At 38.9% G+C, this 18,420-nt stretch overlaps 1 protein-coding gene across 2 annotated transcripts; it reads left to right on the top strand.

Moving 5' to 3' along the window:
- The first annotated feature begins 801 nt into the window (after positions 1-801).
- On the top strand, positions 802-8,291 carry LOC311299751 (zinc-alpha-2-glycoprotein-like). 2 transcript variants are annotated; one of them, XM_084423562.1, is made up of 7 exons: positions 802-1,024; positions 4,054-4,290; positions 4,374-4,637; positions 6,158-6,433; positions 6,775-6,843; positions 7,112-7,186; positions 7,381-8,291. In XM_084423562.1, exons 1-7 carry the CDS (start codon positions 928-930, stop codon positions 7,461-7,463), a joined length of 1,101 nt encoding a protein of 366 aa, XP_084279688.1. In that variant the 5' UTR covers positions 802-927; the 3' UTR covers positions 7,464-8,291. The 2 variants fall into 2 exon arrangements, with proteins under 2 accessions (XP_084279688.1, XP_084279687.1); XM_084423561.1 differs by having other exon boundaries at positions 6,682-6,843.
- The last annotated feature ends 10,129 nt before the right edge of the window (positions 8,292-18,420 follow it).

The following is an 18,420-nucleotide window of genomic DNA, read 5'->3' as shown; positions in this document are numbered from 1 at the left end:
ATGTTGATTATCAGTTAAAATCTGTTAATAATATGAACTATCAATAACATACAGTTTATAAAAGCAACATTTATAAAAGAAAAAGCACTTTTTTGTAATGCATATATAATCATTGTGTAAATGTGTCTGTCATTGTGAAAACTCATAAAATCATTGATTATTTGTGAATGTTATTTTGTGTTATACACTGCAGCTGATGCTTTACTCAATTTACTTTCTTAATTCATGTTTCTGGTCATACTCATCAGTGCAAATTAATCTTCAGAAAAAACACAAACCTTTCAAATTCTTTCATGCAGCATCATATAGAGACACCTGATGGATTGTTTGTTAAAATTATTTATTACTCAATTCATTTCAATCAGAAATAATTAGAACAGCATTTAAATGTAGTGTTTATGGCCGCTGATAAACAGAAGTTCCCCGAGCAAATACGAACTGAATCATTTGTTCTTCTGTTTCGCCAGAGGATGCTCTTGCTTTTCATTAACGCATTAAAAACTCATTATGACACATTTTAAATTAACACATTACAATTTGAGAGAGTTTGTTATTATGTTTTAAATAGATAATTCCGCAAGCCCTGAACCGCAACGTAAAAAAAAAAATCCGTAAAAAACCCCACCATTTTTAAACTGAAAAGCGTCTTCCGTTCCTGCCATAGACAGTGGTTCCCATCCGCCCGCGCTCGTTCTGGCGACGCGTTGTAGTATACATAATCTCACGGTTAACAGTAATCATCAACGGAAACCCTGAACCGCAATGTAAAAAAAGAACAACTTGCAGTTAAGGGCTTGATGACTGTTGACATCGATTTAGATTTAAGATGTTACCTACCTTTTAAGCGTTGGCATTTTTGCACCAGTATGAGCGGGAGGCAGGAAGACGCTTTTCACAGTTTAAATTTTTTAAAGTGAAATTGAATAAATGGCAAAGATGGATCACACGATCTCGTTTAAAAACAGTTATTGTATATGCGTCGTATTGTTCGAGCTTATTTCTCACTCTTGTGATGCGCATCAAGGTAAGAGCAGAGATCTTTTGTTTTACTTCAGATCAGCAACAGAGAAACGCAGTTAGGCGACCTGCAAAACTACTATACAAACTTGCTTTAAAGCTCGCCAAGTGAGCTAAGCTTGCCAAATTGCACTCATATTTTTTCTAGTAACATATTGGACATTTTGTGAAGTAGCCTATATCACTACTAGTTGAAGTTCATCTACCCACAGTAAAGCCAGTATCACTAGATTTAGCCTACTGTGGGTGGATGAACCTCAAATAGTTGTGAAGTAGGCTATATCTAGTTGAAGTTCATCCACCCACAGTAAAGCCAGTGATACTGAAGCTAGTTCTGCTGTGTTTATAGCATTAGTTGTTCTTCTAGTAATGTTTATGTTGAATGCGGGATTTTCCGTGTTTCCAGAACCATCTGTAGCCTTATGTTTCTAAATACTGTACCCATAATCTCTTTATGTATTCAAATAACAGATATTTTCCTTTCTAATCTCTAGCCATTTCATTTTCTTTTTTAGTTATTTCTAAATTATAAATTAAAGATGGTAAATGGTTTATAATTTTATTTATCCCTTAATCCTTCAGGTTTACATAAAGGTATATTCTATACAAATCCTTTTCTTACATATTTCTCATATTCCCTGCAATTTCCACCCAGATTTAACCAACATGATGCTTGTTTAGTTCAGTGCAGTTCTAATAGCATGTCATTACTTTCTAGTGCATTAATTGAAGTAATTTTCATTGCTTCTATTCTAATTCATTAAAGCTCTGTGTTGAATTTTAGCTGCAGCTCTATCACACATTCATAATATAGTCCTCTTCAGTGCTCAGTATATACTTATGAGAGATCCTCTTTCTACTCCCTATTCAAAATCTAATTAGATATAGGCCTAGTATATTTTTATCATACATTGATAATTTAATTTTATAATTTGTTTCTATTTATTAAATGTCATAAGAATTTGTAATATTTGAAACTCCCATTCAGGTGTAATATTTTCACCTCATTCCAAATAACTCTATTATCAGCATATAGGGGTTATATATTTATTTGACAAAGTATTGGACAATAATCACTTCCTTGGTTGTCTGTACTTTCTTTCCATTCACTTAAACCTGCAGGGTATCATGATACTATTGTAAGGTCTGGGTGTAAATCGGACAGTTCATCACGATATTGTGTGTAATAACAGAATTTTTGCGATACGATTACGATTACGATTCGATTCGATTCAGGGCTATATCGATCGATTAATCGATATATATTATGTTCACACAACCAGTTACGTTTTTATTAACTCACAAATGCAACCAAAATATATAACATGAATGTTTAATTAAACTCTTTGAAAATTGCACACCCTCTCCCAATTGGGACATTTACAACAGAAGACGTCATTTGCAAGTACTCTGTTCTTGTTCATTTTCATAATAAATCATGTTTTTTTATTATTATTGTGCATTCCAAGTAATATCAATCAAACTGCAGCTTAAAAAATACAGGTAAATTACAAAACTAAAGTTAATTGAAAGTATGCTTTAATATGTTTGTTTAATATGTTTAATACGTGTTGTTGTTTTTTTTTTTTTTTTTTTTTTTTTTTGCAGAGCAGATACATTCACATTTCATCTTTCTGAGTCAAACAAAACCAAGTAATTCAATTGCTATGATATACAATACAACACTGGGTTAATCTTTGTAAAGTTAATCTCCTCAGCTGACATAGATGCCTGACAAACGTTATTGTTGTGATTAACGTTCACGTAATACACCACTAATTATCACCGCTTTTCCCTCACCACTAAACTAAAATCCTAGTAAAGAAAAAAGTACTTCATAAAGCATCTTAACCCTTAAAAGAGGTCTTAAGGTCAAAATTGTTAGGAGCACGGATGAGGACTTTTAAGAGTCTTAAGAGTTTCTTTAGCAGAGGAGAAAATGGCAGAAAGACGAAGAGGGAGAAGAAATGTGTTGCAGACAATGGATGACAGTGAGTTAATAAGACGCTATAGATTAGATTGTGCAGGGATCATGTTTGTGACTGATCTTATTAGAGACGTGCAAACATCTCCGACACAGCGCAGAAATGCCATAGCGCCAGAAATGAAAGTAATCACTACATTGCGATATTTGCCAACTGGGAAAATGCAACAATGCAGCAGTGATGATTTGGGTCTGTCACAACATTCTGTAAGCAGAGTGATCACACACACAATTACAGCACTTTCAGAACCTCTTATTGTGTCGCAGTTCATTTCATTTCAAATACCTTATAGGAAATTAACAGCATGGTAAATAAAATAAAAGGTTTTATATACACATATATAATGTGTGTGTGTGTGTGTGTGTGAGAGAACGGTCAAATAGGAAAAATTACGCATGTAATTTCAAAGTGGAGGCTTAGAATAGACCCTATACTAAAAATCACTCTTTTTTTTCCTTCTTGGACAACCAACCAATCACAGTCTTCAAAAGATCGTGTCATACATAGCAACGGGGTCAACCCCGCCTCCTCACTAAGATGAATGTTTTTGTCTTTTCTTTGCTCAAAGTTGCTCTCAGATCAGTCCCGAATCGCTCTTAAGCTAAGACTCCTACGTAAAAGTTTTTAAGCTAAATTAAGAGTTTTCTGAGAGGATTCTTAGAATCTTTATGAATACGGGCCCTGATTTCCAGCCTGTGAGCCCTTCCTTTATACACGCTAGCCACGCCCATTCTGACAGTTAGAGGGGTGTGGAGGGCGTGACGTCACACGGGGCTCACTGGTAGGCTGCAGCAGTTGCCGCAGGACAGCCAATGAGCACGCTTATGCAGCCTGCTATGGTCTGCTGGCTGCCGCACTGCGTTGACAATAAATACAAAATTAAGGATAATTTTTTGGCTTCAGATCTCGAGAAAAGACAACTTTACCCGTAGCGTAAGCTAGCTTACGCAATACGAGAGAACCTCTCGTAAGAGAACATCTGATCACTGTTGTTATATATTCTTGACTGGATAACAGAGAATGTGTTGTTTGTGTTTCATATATTCCTCAGAGAAACACTTCCTCCACTACAAGTTTACAGCCCTGACCAAATCAGACTCATTCCCAGAGTTCAGTGCTGTGTGTGTTTATGATGACAGACGGATCAAACACTTCAGTGATGAAGAACGAGTCTGGATTCTGACTGATAAAGACTGGACTGAAGCTCCTGAAGATCCTCCTGATTCTAGAGACTGGTTTATTCATCAGATCAGGACTCTGTCAAACTGCACAGACTCACAGTGTTCTGGTGAGATTCATGCTTTACTCTTATTAATTATCAGACATTATATTTACTGTGAGTTTCTCATGAGTGTTGTTCTGTGATTGTAGATCATGTTCTTCAGAGAATAACTGGCTGTGAACTGGAGAAACTTCCTGATGGATCAGTGAATCTGACTGTCTTTGATGAATTTGGATTTGATGGAGAAGATCTTATATCCTTTAATTATGACACTATGCAGTGGATTGATAAAAACCCCAAAGCCAAAGAAACCAAATTAAAATGGGATCGTCACACTGGACGCAACCAGTTCATCAAACATTACCTCAAGACCTGCACTGACTGGATCTCAACATTTAACAACACAAAACAGAGTAAGTTCTGATCAGATCAGTTTAATTAACTCCTGTCTTCAGTGAAAAATAAATACTGTTGAGTTGAAAATGTAAAACTGTTAAAGGGACACTTCACCCAGTTGCATTAAGCTTTGCATTGTTAGAAACCCAGTCATACTATTGAATGGTTGTGCAACACTCTCTCATTTTCCCCTGAGACGGGGGAAATCCTTTATTTACCTCTTACACTTCCTCCTACAATGACGCAAAAATCGTCATTTTGCGTCATTGTAGGAGGAAGTGTAAGAGGGGGGGATTTCTGTTGAGACTACAAGCACTAGTTCCTCATCTTTCCCAGGGGGCGGGACCCGCTCACGCTACAGACCTATTACAGATCAGTGGGTGGGACTTTACTCTCTGAAACTGAAAGCAATATCCTCCATCTTGTTTGAAGCTAAGCTAACAGGCGCTGTGGAGACAGATGTAAAGTTATGACAATAGCGGAGGAGAGTACTCAATATGATATAGACTAGAGGAAGAGGATTTCGGAAGTCTGATGCTTGAATCAGGTGTTTGTGGCTACCTTTACAAGCCGCATTATAGCGAAGAAGAGCAGCCGAGGCAGAAGACCTGCCAGCCGCGGACGAGGAGCCCGGACTGGCTCGAGTTAGGGCGGACTGGTGGCGCCGGTGATCTCACTATGCAACTACGAACCGCTACGAACACAGAGATAGAGTCCGTCTGTGGCAAAGAATTTCAACAATGACAACTTCTCCTGGACGAAATCTCTGAATCAGACGAGGACACGGACGTTTGTGTTGTGAACTATCCTAGTTTCGCACCGCATATGTTCTGACTGAACATCCAGGTACCATGCAATAATTCACCTTTTCGAAAGAAATACAAACGAGGAGTAATGCACTAATGAGTTCGCCAACTAACTAGACATTTTGTGTGAATGTGAAATTAATTTCAAGCTCTGGTGGTAGCTAGCCTTGTAGACGGAAGAGTGATTTCTCTTATAGGCAGATATGCGCTTTCTGGATTAGTGGGAGTGGCTTGCGGAGCTGTGCAATGTGGTGCATTGTGGGAGTTGTTGTCTTTCATACAAATGCGTCCTGAAGTTATTTTTTGTCTTTTCTCGGTCACAAAGGCACCAAATTCAAAATTTCTTTTACATTTCGACTACATATATGACCCACTTTAAATAAAAAACAATGTTCAAATGGGTGAAATGCCCCTTTAAGGACACATTCAGAAATGTTGAAACCTCTTTATTTAAATGTTTTATTTAACTTTCTCTGTTTGTAGTGACACAGTGACACATCAGCTGCAGCCCTTCACATTATGAAACACTTTTATGAAACAATTGCAATTATCAAAATATATATATTTGAAGGTTGTGTTCATGTATGCAAGGGTTTTCTCTATACTTGCGATAGTTTACTCACAAAACGTGTCTTTAATGAAGAGGAAGTGTTTTTTTTTTTTTTTTTTTTTTTTTTACACAAAGAGCCAAATTCTTTGTAAGTTATTTGCATTATTATTTTCTGCTCCAGATCCAGAAGTTCACATCTTTGCAAGTAAATCTCCTGATGATGAAAGTAAGCTGGTTCTGATCTGTCTGGCCACTGGTTTCTACCCCAGAGATGTTCAGATGAACATTAGATTGAACAGAATTAATCTTGAGGATCAAACATCTTCTGGAATCAGAACAAATGATGATGAAACCTTTCAGATGAGAATCAGTGTGAAGATCAACAGAAACCATGAAGGATCTTATGACTGTCTGGTCACTCACAGCAGTCTGACAGAACCAGTTACAGTAAACTGGGGTAAATATCACCATTAGTTCAGTCTTGAGTAAATATGTACAGAATGGCTGTGATACAGTAACACTGCTTCTGCATTATTGTCACATAAAACTAAATACAAGTCACTCAGTATGTAGAAAGAGAACATAACACTGATGTTGTTGGTCACAAACAATTACAGTTCAAGTGCCTCAACTCAGTTCAACAGTTTAAAACATTTACAATATTTGTGTTTTATTATATTCTTTTTTTTTTTTTTTTTTTTGCAGTTGGAAATTGTGCTGACTGTGAAACAGAACCTCTGAATTTCCCTTTAATAGTGCTATCAGTATTATTAATTCTAGTGCTATCTCTATCTCTAGCTCTAGCTCTAGTTCTAGCTGTAGTCCTCATGTGTATCTGGTGGCTCTGCCCAGAGAAAAGCTCAAAAGGTGAGTTCTGAATATTGAACACTGTTGCTTTAAATGTCCTGATTTTAAACATCCTACTTTTGAAGATATTTCAAAATGTATGTTGTTTTGACAGTATATACTGTTTTACAGAAGCAATATAATCTAGTAAAGATTTTTATGATTTTTATTTATTTATTTTATTTGATGGACATAAACATGTGAAGATCAATAACAAATTAGAATTGCAACATGAATTCTGTTTGTGCTCAAGCTAAAGTTTTTAGATAATCTGCTGTACTTTCTCTAGGTAATATGAGCAGTAATGGTGATGAAAGTAGAAAGAAGAGTATGAAGAGAACGGAGCGTCATCCTTCACACACAGGTATCAAATCAAATCCAAGTTCAGTCCAAACTGCAGGTGCTAACACCAGTCTAGTGTTTAGTGATGTGTGGATCAGGAGCACATGTGAGAGATACAGACTGGACTAGGATTTTTGATGTTATTTGGATTTTTTACAAGAACATGATTTTGGTATGTAACTTTAAGTTTTATATTATCTGCTGCATTTTTTCTAGATCAGATGTGCAGCTTTGATGATAAAAATGAAGTGAAGATCAGAATTCACTCTAAAGAAGGAAAGATGAGCAGTTCTGACTGAGCAGGATGAGGACGAGAGCCGGGGGGAATGGAGCGTGGTCAGTGGCATGAGTAATAATAGCCCGTTTCACACATACAGAATTTACGGTAAATTACCGGTAACAGATCCTGTGTGAACAGGACCTTTTCAAATATACCGGTAAATTGGTTCTGGCAATTTACCAATAAGGGAAGTTTTAACATTACCAGTAAATTACCGTGAATATGGAATGAAGATTTTGCACGTACGAGGTCAGAACACGCTGGCGCAAGAAGTGATTTGGGCCAATCAGAAGCCACTGAAAGAGCTATGAAGAGCAACAGCGCTGGCCCATTCATAACATTATGACGCAGATGACGCGTTTACTCAGCACTGTTTACAAATGTCTTCAAACTGGAGATATACCGAAACTAAAGCGCTTCTCCTCGTCTGGGCAGATGAAGAGATTTGTCGACAACTTAGAAGAACAGTTAGCGATACTGTCAAGTATAACTAGACTTCTTCAGGACCAAGGCATAAACTTTCGGTTAATGAGATCATCACAGAGTTTACCGGTGTTTTGGAGCTAAAGTGTGATGGTCTGTTAACCCAGAACGCTGTTGCTTGTGTGAACAGTACATTTTTTTAATTACCGGTAAAGTTGTTCTGGCAATTTTACGGTAATTTACCAGGATTGCTGTGTGTTAGGGGCTATTGAGTGTACCTCACCGCACCGGCCTCACGTCTCTCACAGAGGAGCTCCAGGAGTGAAGGACGAGACATGACCTGGGACACTTATGATGTGTTTTTATGTAAGCAATAAGGTACGAGAGGCTGTGCTGTAAATGAAGCCCAATAAATGGATATTATTCTTTGCTTCAGAAAGCCTTTATTAACCTCTGGAGGCGTATGGATTACCGTTATGATGGATGGATGTGTGTGATGATGAACCAGGTCAATGACATCATCACTAGAGTGCCAGCCCAGTGCTATGTTAAAATTAACTTGGTGTGCTGATCGCAGGAACAGTTTATTATGTGTGACCCCTTGGGGGCGCTCCGATGCACACAATTTGGATATCTTAACTAGAAAAGCTGTAAGACTGAAAATACTGGTTGAGGCCCTGGTCTGAGACAAAGGGCTAATTACCATTTGACCTCCCCCATACGACCTCACTTCCGCAAACTACTAAGAACTCACACAAGAATATGGTTTAATGTGAATGTTTATCATTGACTGTTATGTTTTTGGTGTCATTTGAAATGTCTCAAAGTGAGTGGTACAGATATCTCATATCCAGATAGGTAAAATAAAAGGTAATAAGGTTTTAAGAGTTTATGGATAACTGACTTACAAAGGAAGGTGGTCTCTCAAGCAAATGGTCACCCACCCCCATGAAGGTGCGACCACTGCATGCAAATTTCTTATGTTAGCACATGTTTCCACGTGAAAGAGGTCTGACTATTTAATGAGATGCAGCAGAGAGTTCGGGGCCCTTTTCTGTACTTCAGATTGGCCCGTGAGGCTGAAAGATAGATCTCTCAGCCTCACATATTTCTTAAAGTTGGGTTTGCATCTTCTCTCTATTCCAGAGCATTTGATGTTTTGTATCGATTATCTTTGAATTGATTATGAAATTGGCATGATACATTTACCTGCCATAATAAATCCTAACATGTGATTATTCTAACTGATCTTGACATCGTTCATTTAATGGTTAAAAGGAATAGTCAAACATTCGCTCACTTTTAGTGAGGCACAGATTTTATTAAAACCTTTCAATTATGGAGTCAGATGAATTAACGAGTAAATACATATGATTAATGTATTACAAATCTAACCAACCAATACTTTGCATGAGTGAGGACAGAACACGTGATTCCTTCCCCGTGTATTGGCGAACCGGCAATTGGGCCAATATAGCGGGCCTTACAAAGCCAAACAGCGCTCCCCTTTAAACTAGTCAGGCAGGTTATATCCAATGAAAGGATGGAAATGGGACTTTTATTAAACACTAGACAACACACTGATTGGCAATCGGAGCAGACAAATGTTCCCCGTAGGTAACAGTGAACAATTCTACAATAAATAAATCACAGTGAATAAAAGTCTCATAGTTAAATGAGTTACAAGATATAGTCTAACAATATCTAGACTACAGTGAGTAAAGTCGAATAAATAGATACTGTTCACATACACACTCAAACACTGCAAGAAACACTTCAAACCAAATCGGCCGTACATACATTAACACAGTATTTCACACTTCACACTAGTAAACATTGCAAAATAGACACTGTCCCCAAAGGAGATATTACACAATGCCCACAGGCCGAATATTGGAGTATAATGATTGCCAAATAGACAAAAAACAAAACAAACAAAACGTTAAATTAACAAGCTACCACTAGCAGGACTCCATCCTAGGCCCACCTAGCTAGGGCCAGGTCATCAAAGAGCAGTGGCGGCAGATCCCCAAGACACACACAAACATCCAAAGACATAAAAAGTAAAACAGAATGATTAAACCCAGGAAAAACAGTGGCTAGTGACAGACAAAGGCAATCATCATTTTTCTTTGGACACCAGCCAAGATGAATTACAGCTATATGCCCCTAAACGGTGTGGATGACTAATAGCTGTGCACTCTTCCCAGTGTTGCTTATGCTGCAAACCCGTGTAGAATCACTACTCGCTATTATGTGAGCAAGTTTCCATAGACTCGTAAGTGCTGGTACCATTTACTGGTCACCATACACGCAGACGCCAGACCAAGGTTCTCCTGTTTACGCAACCAATACACCAAGGGGCTCACTCTTCAACTCACACCACATTAATGTTTCTCTGTTCATGTCTCACGACACATTTAAAGGGACGCGTCACTTACGCCACCTGATCCAAATAATCAGTGCCGATGAGCAGGCCTTAAAGGTACACTTCCCATCTCGACCACCCTACCCGCTACATATGTATTGTATGTGGACAATGCATATGTGGATGGACAATATACATCAAGTGTTCAACGTGTTAATGTTTTGATTGATAATAGAGAACCAAAAAGAGTTTGTTTTAAATTATTTATTTATTGTGTAAGTTTGCATATTATAGCACCTGTAAGATCTCACCTGTCTGTGCCAGTGTTTTGGAGGTGGGCTCTGGTAGTGCGCATAGCCAGAACGTACCAGAGAGACATGGGTGTTAAATGTTAAATGTTAGAGTTTGTATGTTTGTATTATGATTATTGCATGTCAGAAATCAGTTCTTGAACATTAGATTATTTAGTTGCCAATGTTTTGCTGTGTAATTCAGTGATGAGTGTTAGAGGGAAAGGTTCCACCCCGTGACAATGGTTCGTCCCACTAGTGTTTGGCGGGAAACTTGTATATTTAAACCACTCTCTGAGCATGTTGGGGTGAATGTTGCATCCTGTGTATACTGTGCAAACGCTTGAACATGTCTGAGGTGACACATGCTGATATTTTTGTGGATGTGCCACTACTGTTTAGTGCCAATTTTGCCAATTTTTTTTTTTTTTGTACTTTGTGGACTGTACCTTGTGAAATGCAGCTTCTAAAATAAACCACAACTGGCATTTTGAAAACCACTGCATTGTACTGAGCCTTCCTAAACGTCTCCCAGGCCTCTCGACAACACACACGACAATGTGCTTTTCAAAATCTCAAGTACCATTCAATGCCATTATAAAGCTTGGAAGAGCCAGGATATTTTTAATATCCTTTTTTTTTTCTTTTTCTGTTTTCAGTTTTGTTTTTGTTCCTTCAGCCATCAAAGATCTCTGTGTCACCTCTACTTGCATCATAATACATAAAAGTTTCCATTTGTACATAAAAAGCCTTGCTTTCACCTATAAAGACATTTACGCTGATAAATAAATCACTTATAAATGCAGAAAAGATTCTTTATGGATCTTTGCACTGCATGTGGTCATATAATCGACTCATTCCTATCGAGTTTCTTTGACTTTTGTTGTACAATTTTTAGTAGTCCGTGTAGAGAAGTCTTTTTTTACTAATATAAGAATAATGAGGAATTTTATTACTTTGAAAACGTATGTGGTTAAGCTGTATGAGCTGTGCTGGGCCGATCTTTGTTGAAAGTTTCAGTATTTCTCAGCGTGTCTGTGTTGTAAAGGATTCGAAACTCTTCGCCCGACACCACTGGCTCATCAAACCCACTCCTTCTCTCCTCTCTGCCTCAAATTACTTTAAATTGTAAACCGTGTGCATTTTGAGTCAATTTATAGCGTTCTATTTGAGAGTGAAAGCTCTTGGATTGAGGCTTCAGGTTATTTTGCTTTCCAAAACCCTCTAAAAACCTTGATATCTGAACATGGTTAATCTGTTCCATGTTTCAAATAAATGTGCAAACATGCTTTAGTGAGGTATATTGTTAGACATATTCTAATGATCTGACGTCATTCTGAAACTGCAAATCTTCATTCTGAAACTGATGGTTAAGGTGATCTTAATATATAAAGAGTCATGGGGGAAATTTGCCTCTTGGACATGTTCACTCTCACTCAGTCAGTTTCAATACACAAAGAGCAACAGAAATGATGACGAGATCTCCTGAACAAAAAAGGCTGTTTCACAATTTTGAGGCGTTTTTCAATCTCTTTGCCTGATTTGCTAAATGGGATTTGGGAGATTCCCAGGGAAACACTGAGAGATATCGTCTGCATGTGAATTAAAGGCAATTGTTGTAAACTAGCAGTTATTTAATGTTTCATTTGTGTGAATTTGAAGTTGCTTTATTTTGACATATGCAGAGCTAATATCAGACAGTCCGGAATAAAGAGACGAGACGGACTGACAGATCAAATAAATACATGATTGATAGCTTATGATTTGTCTGATTTCTTCAAGCAGTCGTATTACCGCTGTCTTAAAGTGAGTTTTGAGCTCAAAATGATTTTAAAAGTCTTTAATGCCGTTTTATTTAATGGATGTCAATGGAGAAGAAGCTTCACTACACTGAATAAACCGCCTTTGTGAAGAAATAGCTTATAATTTAATGAATTGACTTTCTGTCCACTAATCTTCAACATGTTTTACGCTAAACAATACTTCTGTTGGGAATGATATGTAGATTTTACGATAATAAATAGGTTATTTTATTAGAGAAGGCAGAGGAGGGAATGTCGCGACAGATAGGACTCATTTACGGCATTAGTATTATAGTAATATTGAGTGATATTGTATATTGGCTAAAGAAAGTAAAAAAATAACAAAGTTTTCTTTCTTTGACTTTCAGGTTTTACCAGTTATGCTAAGACTTGAATACCTGCATGTATGCATATGACGCTGATATTATACATTTTAATAAATAAAGACAAAAATTAATAATTTAATTATAAATATTTTGTTATATTGAATGTTGTTTAATGAAGTGTTCTTTCTATCGCTGCCAGGTTATTGTATTGTAATGATTTATGACTGCTGTGTGCCAAATGATGATGATATAGTACTTTTTAATGAATCATTTTAATTAAAGCCAAGGAATAGTTCACCCAAAAATGAAAATTCTGTCATAATTTACTCACCCTCAAGTTGTTATGAATTTCTTTTTTCTGCTGAACAGAAAAGAAGATATTTTGAAGAATGTCAGTAACCAAACAGTGGATGAGCCCCATTTCACCAAGAACTATTTTACCAAATAGGCCTATAGAGCATTTATTCACAAGGGTTAGAAAATGTAACTTTTTTAAAAAATACACACACACACACACACACACACACACACACACACACACACACACACACACACACACACACACACATATATATATATATATATATAAAACTTTGCTGGCACTGACGTCACTGCCATTACACGATAGGCTGAGGTGCCTCACGTGATCCAAGTTAGGTGTGTTATACGCTTTCTCCAATGGTAAGAGATTCAGACGAAATATAGTTAATGGTCCATTTGTGAAAGAAGAAAGAGGAAATAGTTTTAAATTTCAGACTTATCACCCAAGGTTAATTTGCCATCCAGCACAGCACAGTAGGTGGCGGTAATGCTCCTTTGGAGTTAATCGCCATTAAACAAGAAGAAGAAGAAGAAGAAGAAGAAGAAGAAGAGATTCAGACCCTCTCTCGATCCAGTGTTGCCAACTTAGCGCCTTTGTCGCTATTTTTAGAGACTTTTCAGACCCCTTTAGCGACAATTTTTCAAAAAAGCGACTAGCGACTAATCTAGCTACTTTTTGAACAAACCTCGGTAACCTCCAAATGTTGCCAGCATGAGTCCTGCGAGCGCGAGATTTGCTTTCTCCTTGCGGTCACACACCTCTCTCTGCGTCTACCCTGTTCTGTGAATGGCTGAGGGCAGCAGCACGGCAGCTACAGACGTGAATGAGCAGTTTCCACAGACGGACTTTTTTTTTTTTAAATATATTTAAATAATTTAGTTTGACCATTTTATTTTCCTTTCTTTTCTTGTGCTTATTACTTATAATACTCACTATCACAGTGCTTTAGTTCACCCAGTTCCCGAACTCTCAATTCAGATAATTTTACACATATAAAAAATAGTCATTCAATAGCTACTCGTTCTATTGTCTGACAAAAAAATATAGTAAATGAGAACAGCTTTATTGGACATTCGGCTATATATTATATTATATTATATTATATTATATTATATTATATTATATTATATTATATTATGTTATGTTATGTTATATTAAAATACAGTATGTGAGCATGATTTTAATGAGAAAAAACATTAGGCAGGCAAGTACGCCGCGATGACGTCATGAATATGCTAATTGTCGTTTGACATCATCTAGCGACATTTAGCTACTTTTAGGGGAGGCGTCAGCTACTTTCCATTGAAAATAGTTGGCAACACTGTCTCGATCTTCCTAATAAAACAATCTCAATCGGTTTCTCACCACACCTGTCCTGGTCGGGTCTTCTCTAGAGAAAGACAAAACTGTCGCTCCGTTTCTATAAGGACACGTTGACTTCACATGGAAAAACAGATTATTTCGCTAACTATACATAGGCCTATAGTTAGGTCTGACGTTTGGTCTGTGTAAAGTAGGCTACAAAAGCTATATTGATTCAACGTCTGTCAAGAAAAAAACATTGTAAAGTTACTTTGAATCTTACAGAAATGAAGAGGAAAGGTAGCATATGTAGTTTGTAAATGGTGTAAATCCTGCTGAACATGAAGCAGTGCTGTTATTGCTGTTTTATAATGTTTCTTCTTTTGTATGTACAGAAATGGCCTGTATGAACCTACTCACAAAATGTTTTTGTACTTTTTCAGATTGGGAGCTAAATGTATTTTTATGTGACTTCTTTTCAGGTTTGTGGAGAAGAAACTCTACTGTTTGTGGAGATTTTGATGTAACACTCTTTGTAACTCTCAAGCTCATTTACATGCATGAAAAGTCCCTTTCATGTCACCTTAACTGCTGTGAATATTGTATACTGTACTGTATTTCTCATCACTTTTCTCATTTTACAATTCAAGTTACTGAGGGACAAATGGGGAGAATGTGTGTTTGCTTCCCCTCTCACGCATCTGCCACTCATCACCTTAATGCCTTTCCTGTGAAAAAGCCCCTAACTTCTATCATACTTCTATCTCCTATTAAGTGAGATCACATTGTATGGTCACTTTTTCCTATTAACTGTTTCACATGAAACTGGCAGCCTGTGCCCTTTTGTTGTGTGTACATACGATTTCTCATCAAAATGTGATAACTGTGATTAAATTCAGTATGTAGCCTATACGTCTGCCATATGTTGCCACCGATCAAAAATTCCTGGCCCCCTCTCGCCACCCCATAAATATTTTTCTAGATCCGCCCCTGCAGATAGTAGACAGACAGCAGAACACTGATGGACAGTAACAGTAACAGGTTCAGAAACACTTTGACAGTCTGGCGCCATCTAGCGGCTCATGAAGCCTAAATGTGGGCTAAAGAAACGGAAATATCACAACATACCCGAGAGGCTTTCAGTGCTTGCGTCTGAAATATAAATAGCAAAAAATGTTTTACAAGGTTTCGCTTAAACACATTTTCTTTATTGACAGAGCGATGTTTTGGAATAGTATTCTTCACTTTTGTCTAAGAGCGATGCGCTTCAAGGTAAGAACTTTGTTTTACTTTTGATACCATATTTTCGTACCAAATATGGTTACCATATTAACCATATTTTACCATACTTTTAATACCATATCTTTTAAAACAGTCTTTTATGAAATTGTTCTTAGACTCCCGTAAGGGTGAACACTTCAGTCAATCAGTATTTATTAGTGATGGGGACGAGACCGCCTATGCCAAATCCGAGTCAAGACCGAGTCTTTGAAGGGTCGAGTCCGTTGGTTTTCAAATTCAGTCGAGTCCGAGTCAAGACCGAGTCTTTGAAGGGTCGAGTCCGAGTCGAGTCCGTTGGTTTTCAAATTCAGTCGAGTCCGAGTCAAGACCGAGTCTTTGAGGAAGCAAGTCCGAGTCGAGACCGAGTCTTTAGGAGTCGAGACCAAGACCTTAAAAACATGTCAGTTTTCATATTCATGATTTAATATCACCCCAGTTAATAATCAACAGTTAGGCCTACAGACTAAGCTAGATTGGGAATTGTTTAGAGGAGCAGTCTTAACATCTTAATATGGACTATGCTTTTACTATCATTAAAAAAATCCCTACCACATATGCATCATCTTCTGCCTATTTTTCTAAACTGCTTCAACAGTGCTGCTCTGTCATCAACATGTTAAGCCCACCCTGACTTTTTTAATCATAGTTAGGACATGCAGAGCAAACTAAAATTTTCAAGTGGTATGTATTCTAGTGGACTATAGTGATGGGGACGAGACCGCCTATGCCGAGTCCGAGTCAAGACCGAGTCTTTGAAGGGGCGAGTCCAAGTCAAGACCGAGTCTTTGAAGGAACAAGTCCGAGTCGAGTCTGAGAAAGCAGAAATCGGTCTCGTGACCGGACTCAAGTACTACATCACTAGTATTTATAGCTCTATTTTACACAAACTAAATTGACCTGTAGTGCTTTAAAATAAGAAATATTGTAGGCAAGGGAAAGAAAATGCATCCACACATTCAAGCTCGATCTCATCTCACAAAGTGGACGAGGGAACGATACCAGAGTTTGATATCACAGGAGTGCCAAAGTTGTTCGGTGTTTTGTGCCAGTAGAGTAAAGTATTTATAGAGCTACAATACAAGCTTTTATAAATGTGGGTTTGTAGTGAATGTGAAAGACATAATTCACCTTTGTTATTAAGTGTAGTTCTGTACACTGTTTTTCTGCATAACTGTTCAGGGATCGCGGTCCCTTTAAGATGTTGGGAAGGTGTGATGACGTAGGTCGCGGTTCAGCGCCTTTCTTTGGTGGTTTTGTTTACCTTGTAAAATAAACGACACACGCATTCGTGTGCTCAAAGTGAGAAGTTGTCTCTTGCAAATTACTGCAATTTCCACACTGGTGACCCCGACATTAGTCTGCTGGACGTATCCAGAGACACGACGCGATCATGACCGCGAACGCTGTCACCCTCAAACTCCCCGAATTCTGGGAATCGTCAGCATCTGCATGGTTCGCCCAGACGGAAGCGCAGTTCGCGCTGCGTGAGATCACCGCGGATACGACTAAATATTACTACGTTGTGTCTGCTCTCGGAAATTCAACAGCATCCAGGGTGGTTAGCCTTCTTACAAATCCTCCCGAAAATGAGAAGTATACAACACTTAAAACCCACCTGTTGAAAACGTTTGAACTGTCGGACACTGAGAGAGCCAGCAGGCTTTTCTCACTTCAAGGACTGGGTGACAGCAAACCGTCGGAGCTCATGGACCGTATGCTGGATCTTTTGGGCGAACACAGACCTGACTTTCTTTTCATCCAGCTTTTCCTGCGTCAGCTGCCTTCCCAAGTGAGAGCTGCATTAGCCAACACCACAATCACTGACTGTCGTAAACTAGCTGAAGAGGCTGATAAATTTTTCCTGGCGAGTCAGGGACATTGTGCGGCCGCGTTTTCCCCTGCACATATCTCTTCAGTGACACAGGACGACTCCACACTTATTGCTGCGACTACTTCTCGTCGGCAGCAGTTTTCTGGCACCCAACAGCTCTCTGGATTGTGTTTCTATCATGCAAAGTTTGGAAGCAAGGCCAACAAATGCCGTCCACCATGCAGTTTCAGTGTTTCGGGAAATGCCAGGGCCGGCGCTCAGTAGTGGCCATGAGTGTCGGCCGAGTAGGCAGGCTGCTTTTCATCCGAGATAGCATCTCCGGTCGCCGTTTTCTGTGCGACACGGGAGCACAAAGGAGCGTTCTGCCTGCATCCCGTTTGGACATGGTGACCGACAGCCACGGCCCCCCTATGGAAGCTGCCAACGGTAGCCCCATCCGCACATATGGAACAAGGTATGTCGAGCTGTGCTTCGGAGGACAGCAGTTCGGTTGGGACTTTGTTACTGCAAAGGTTGCCGTTCCCCTCCTCGGCGCCGATTTTTTGTGTGCACATGGACTGTTGGTAGATGTTAAGAACCGCCGTCTGATTGATGCTGTCACGTTTTGTTCTTATACGTGCACGCTCAGCGAGGCTGACCCCATCCGACTGTCTAACATGCTCTCAGCTTCCGATGACTTCCACCGTCTACTGGCCAGTTTCCCAGCCCTCACTCAGCCCACTTTCTCTGCATCTACCGTGAAGCATGGTGTGGAGCACCATCTTGCCACTGCTGGTCCACCCGTTTACGCCCGCGCTCGGCGCCTCGACCCGACCAAGCTTGCCGTTGCAAAGGCTGAGTTTGCAAACATGGAACGCCTGGGCATAATACACCGATCCGACAGCCCATGGGCATCACCCCTCCACATTGTCCCCAAACCTGGCGGCGGCTGGCGCCCGTGTGGCGACTACCGGCGGCTTAATGAGGCAACGGCACCTGATCGATACCCAGTCCCGAACATACAAGATTTTTCAGCACACCTGGCTGGCAAG

This window comes from Rutilus rutilus, assembly GCF_951802725.1.
Source record: "Rutilus rutilus genome assembly, chromosome: 11".
Classification (NCBI taxonomy): domain Eukaryota; kingdom Metazoa; phylum Chordata; class Actinopteri; order Cypriniformes; family Leuciscidae; genus Rutilus; species Rutilus rutilus.
This window is presented reverse-complemented; position numbering and strand designations above follow the sequence as displayed.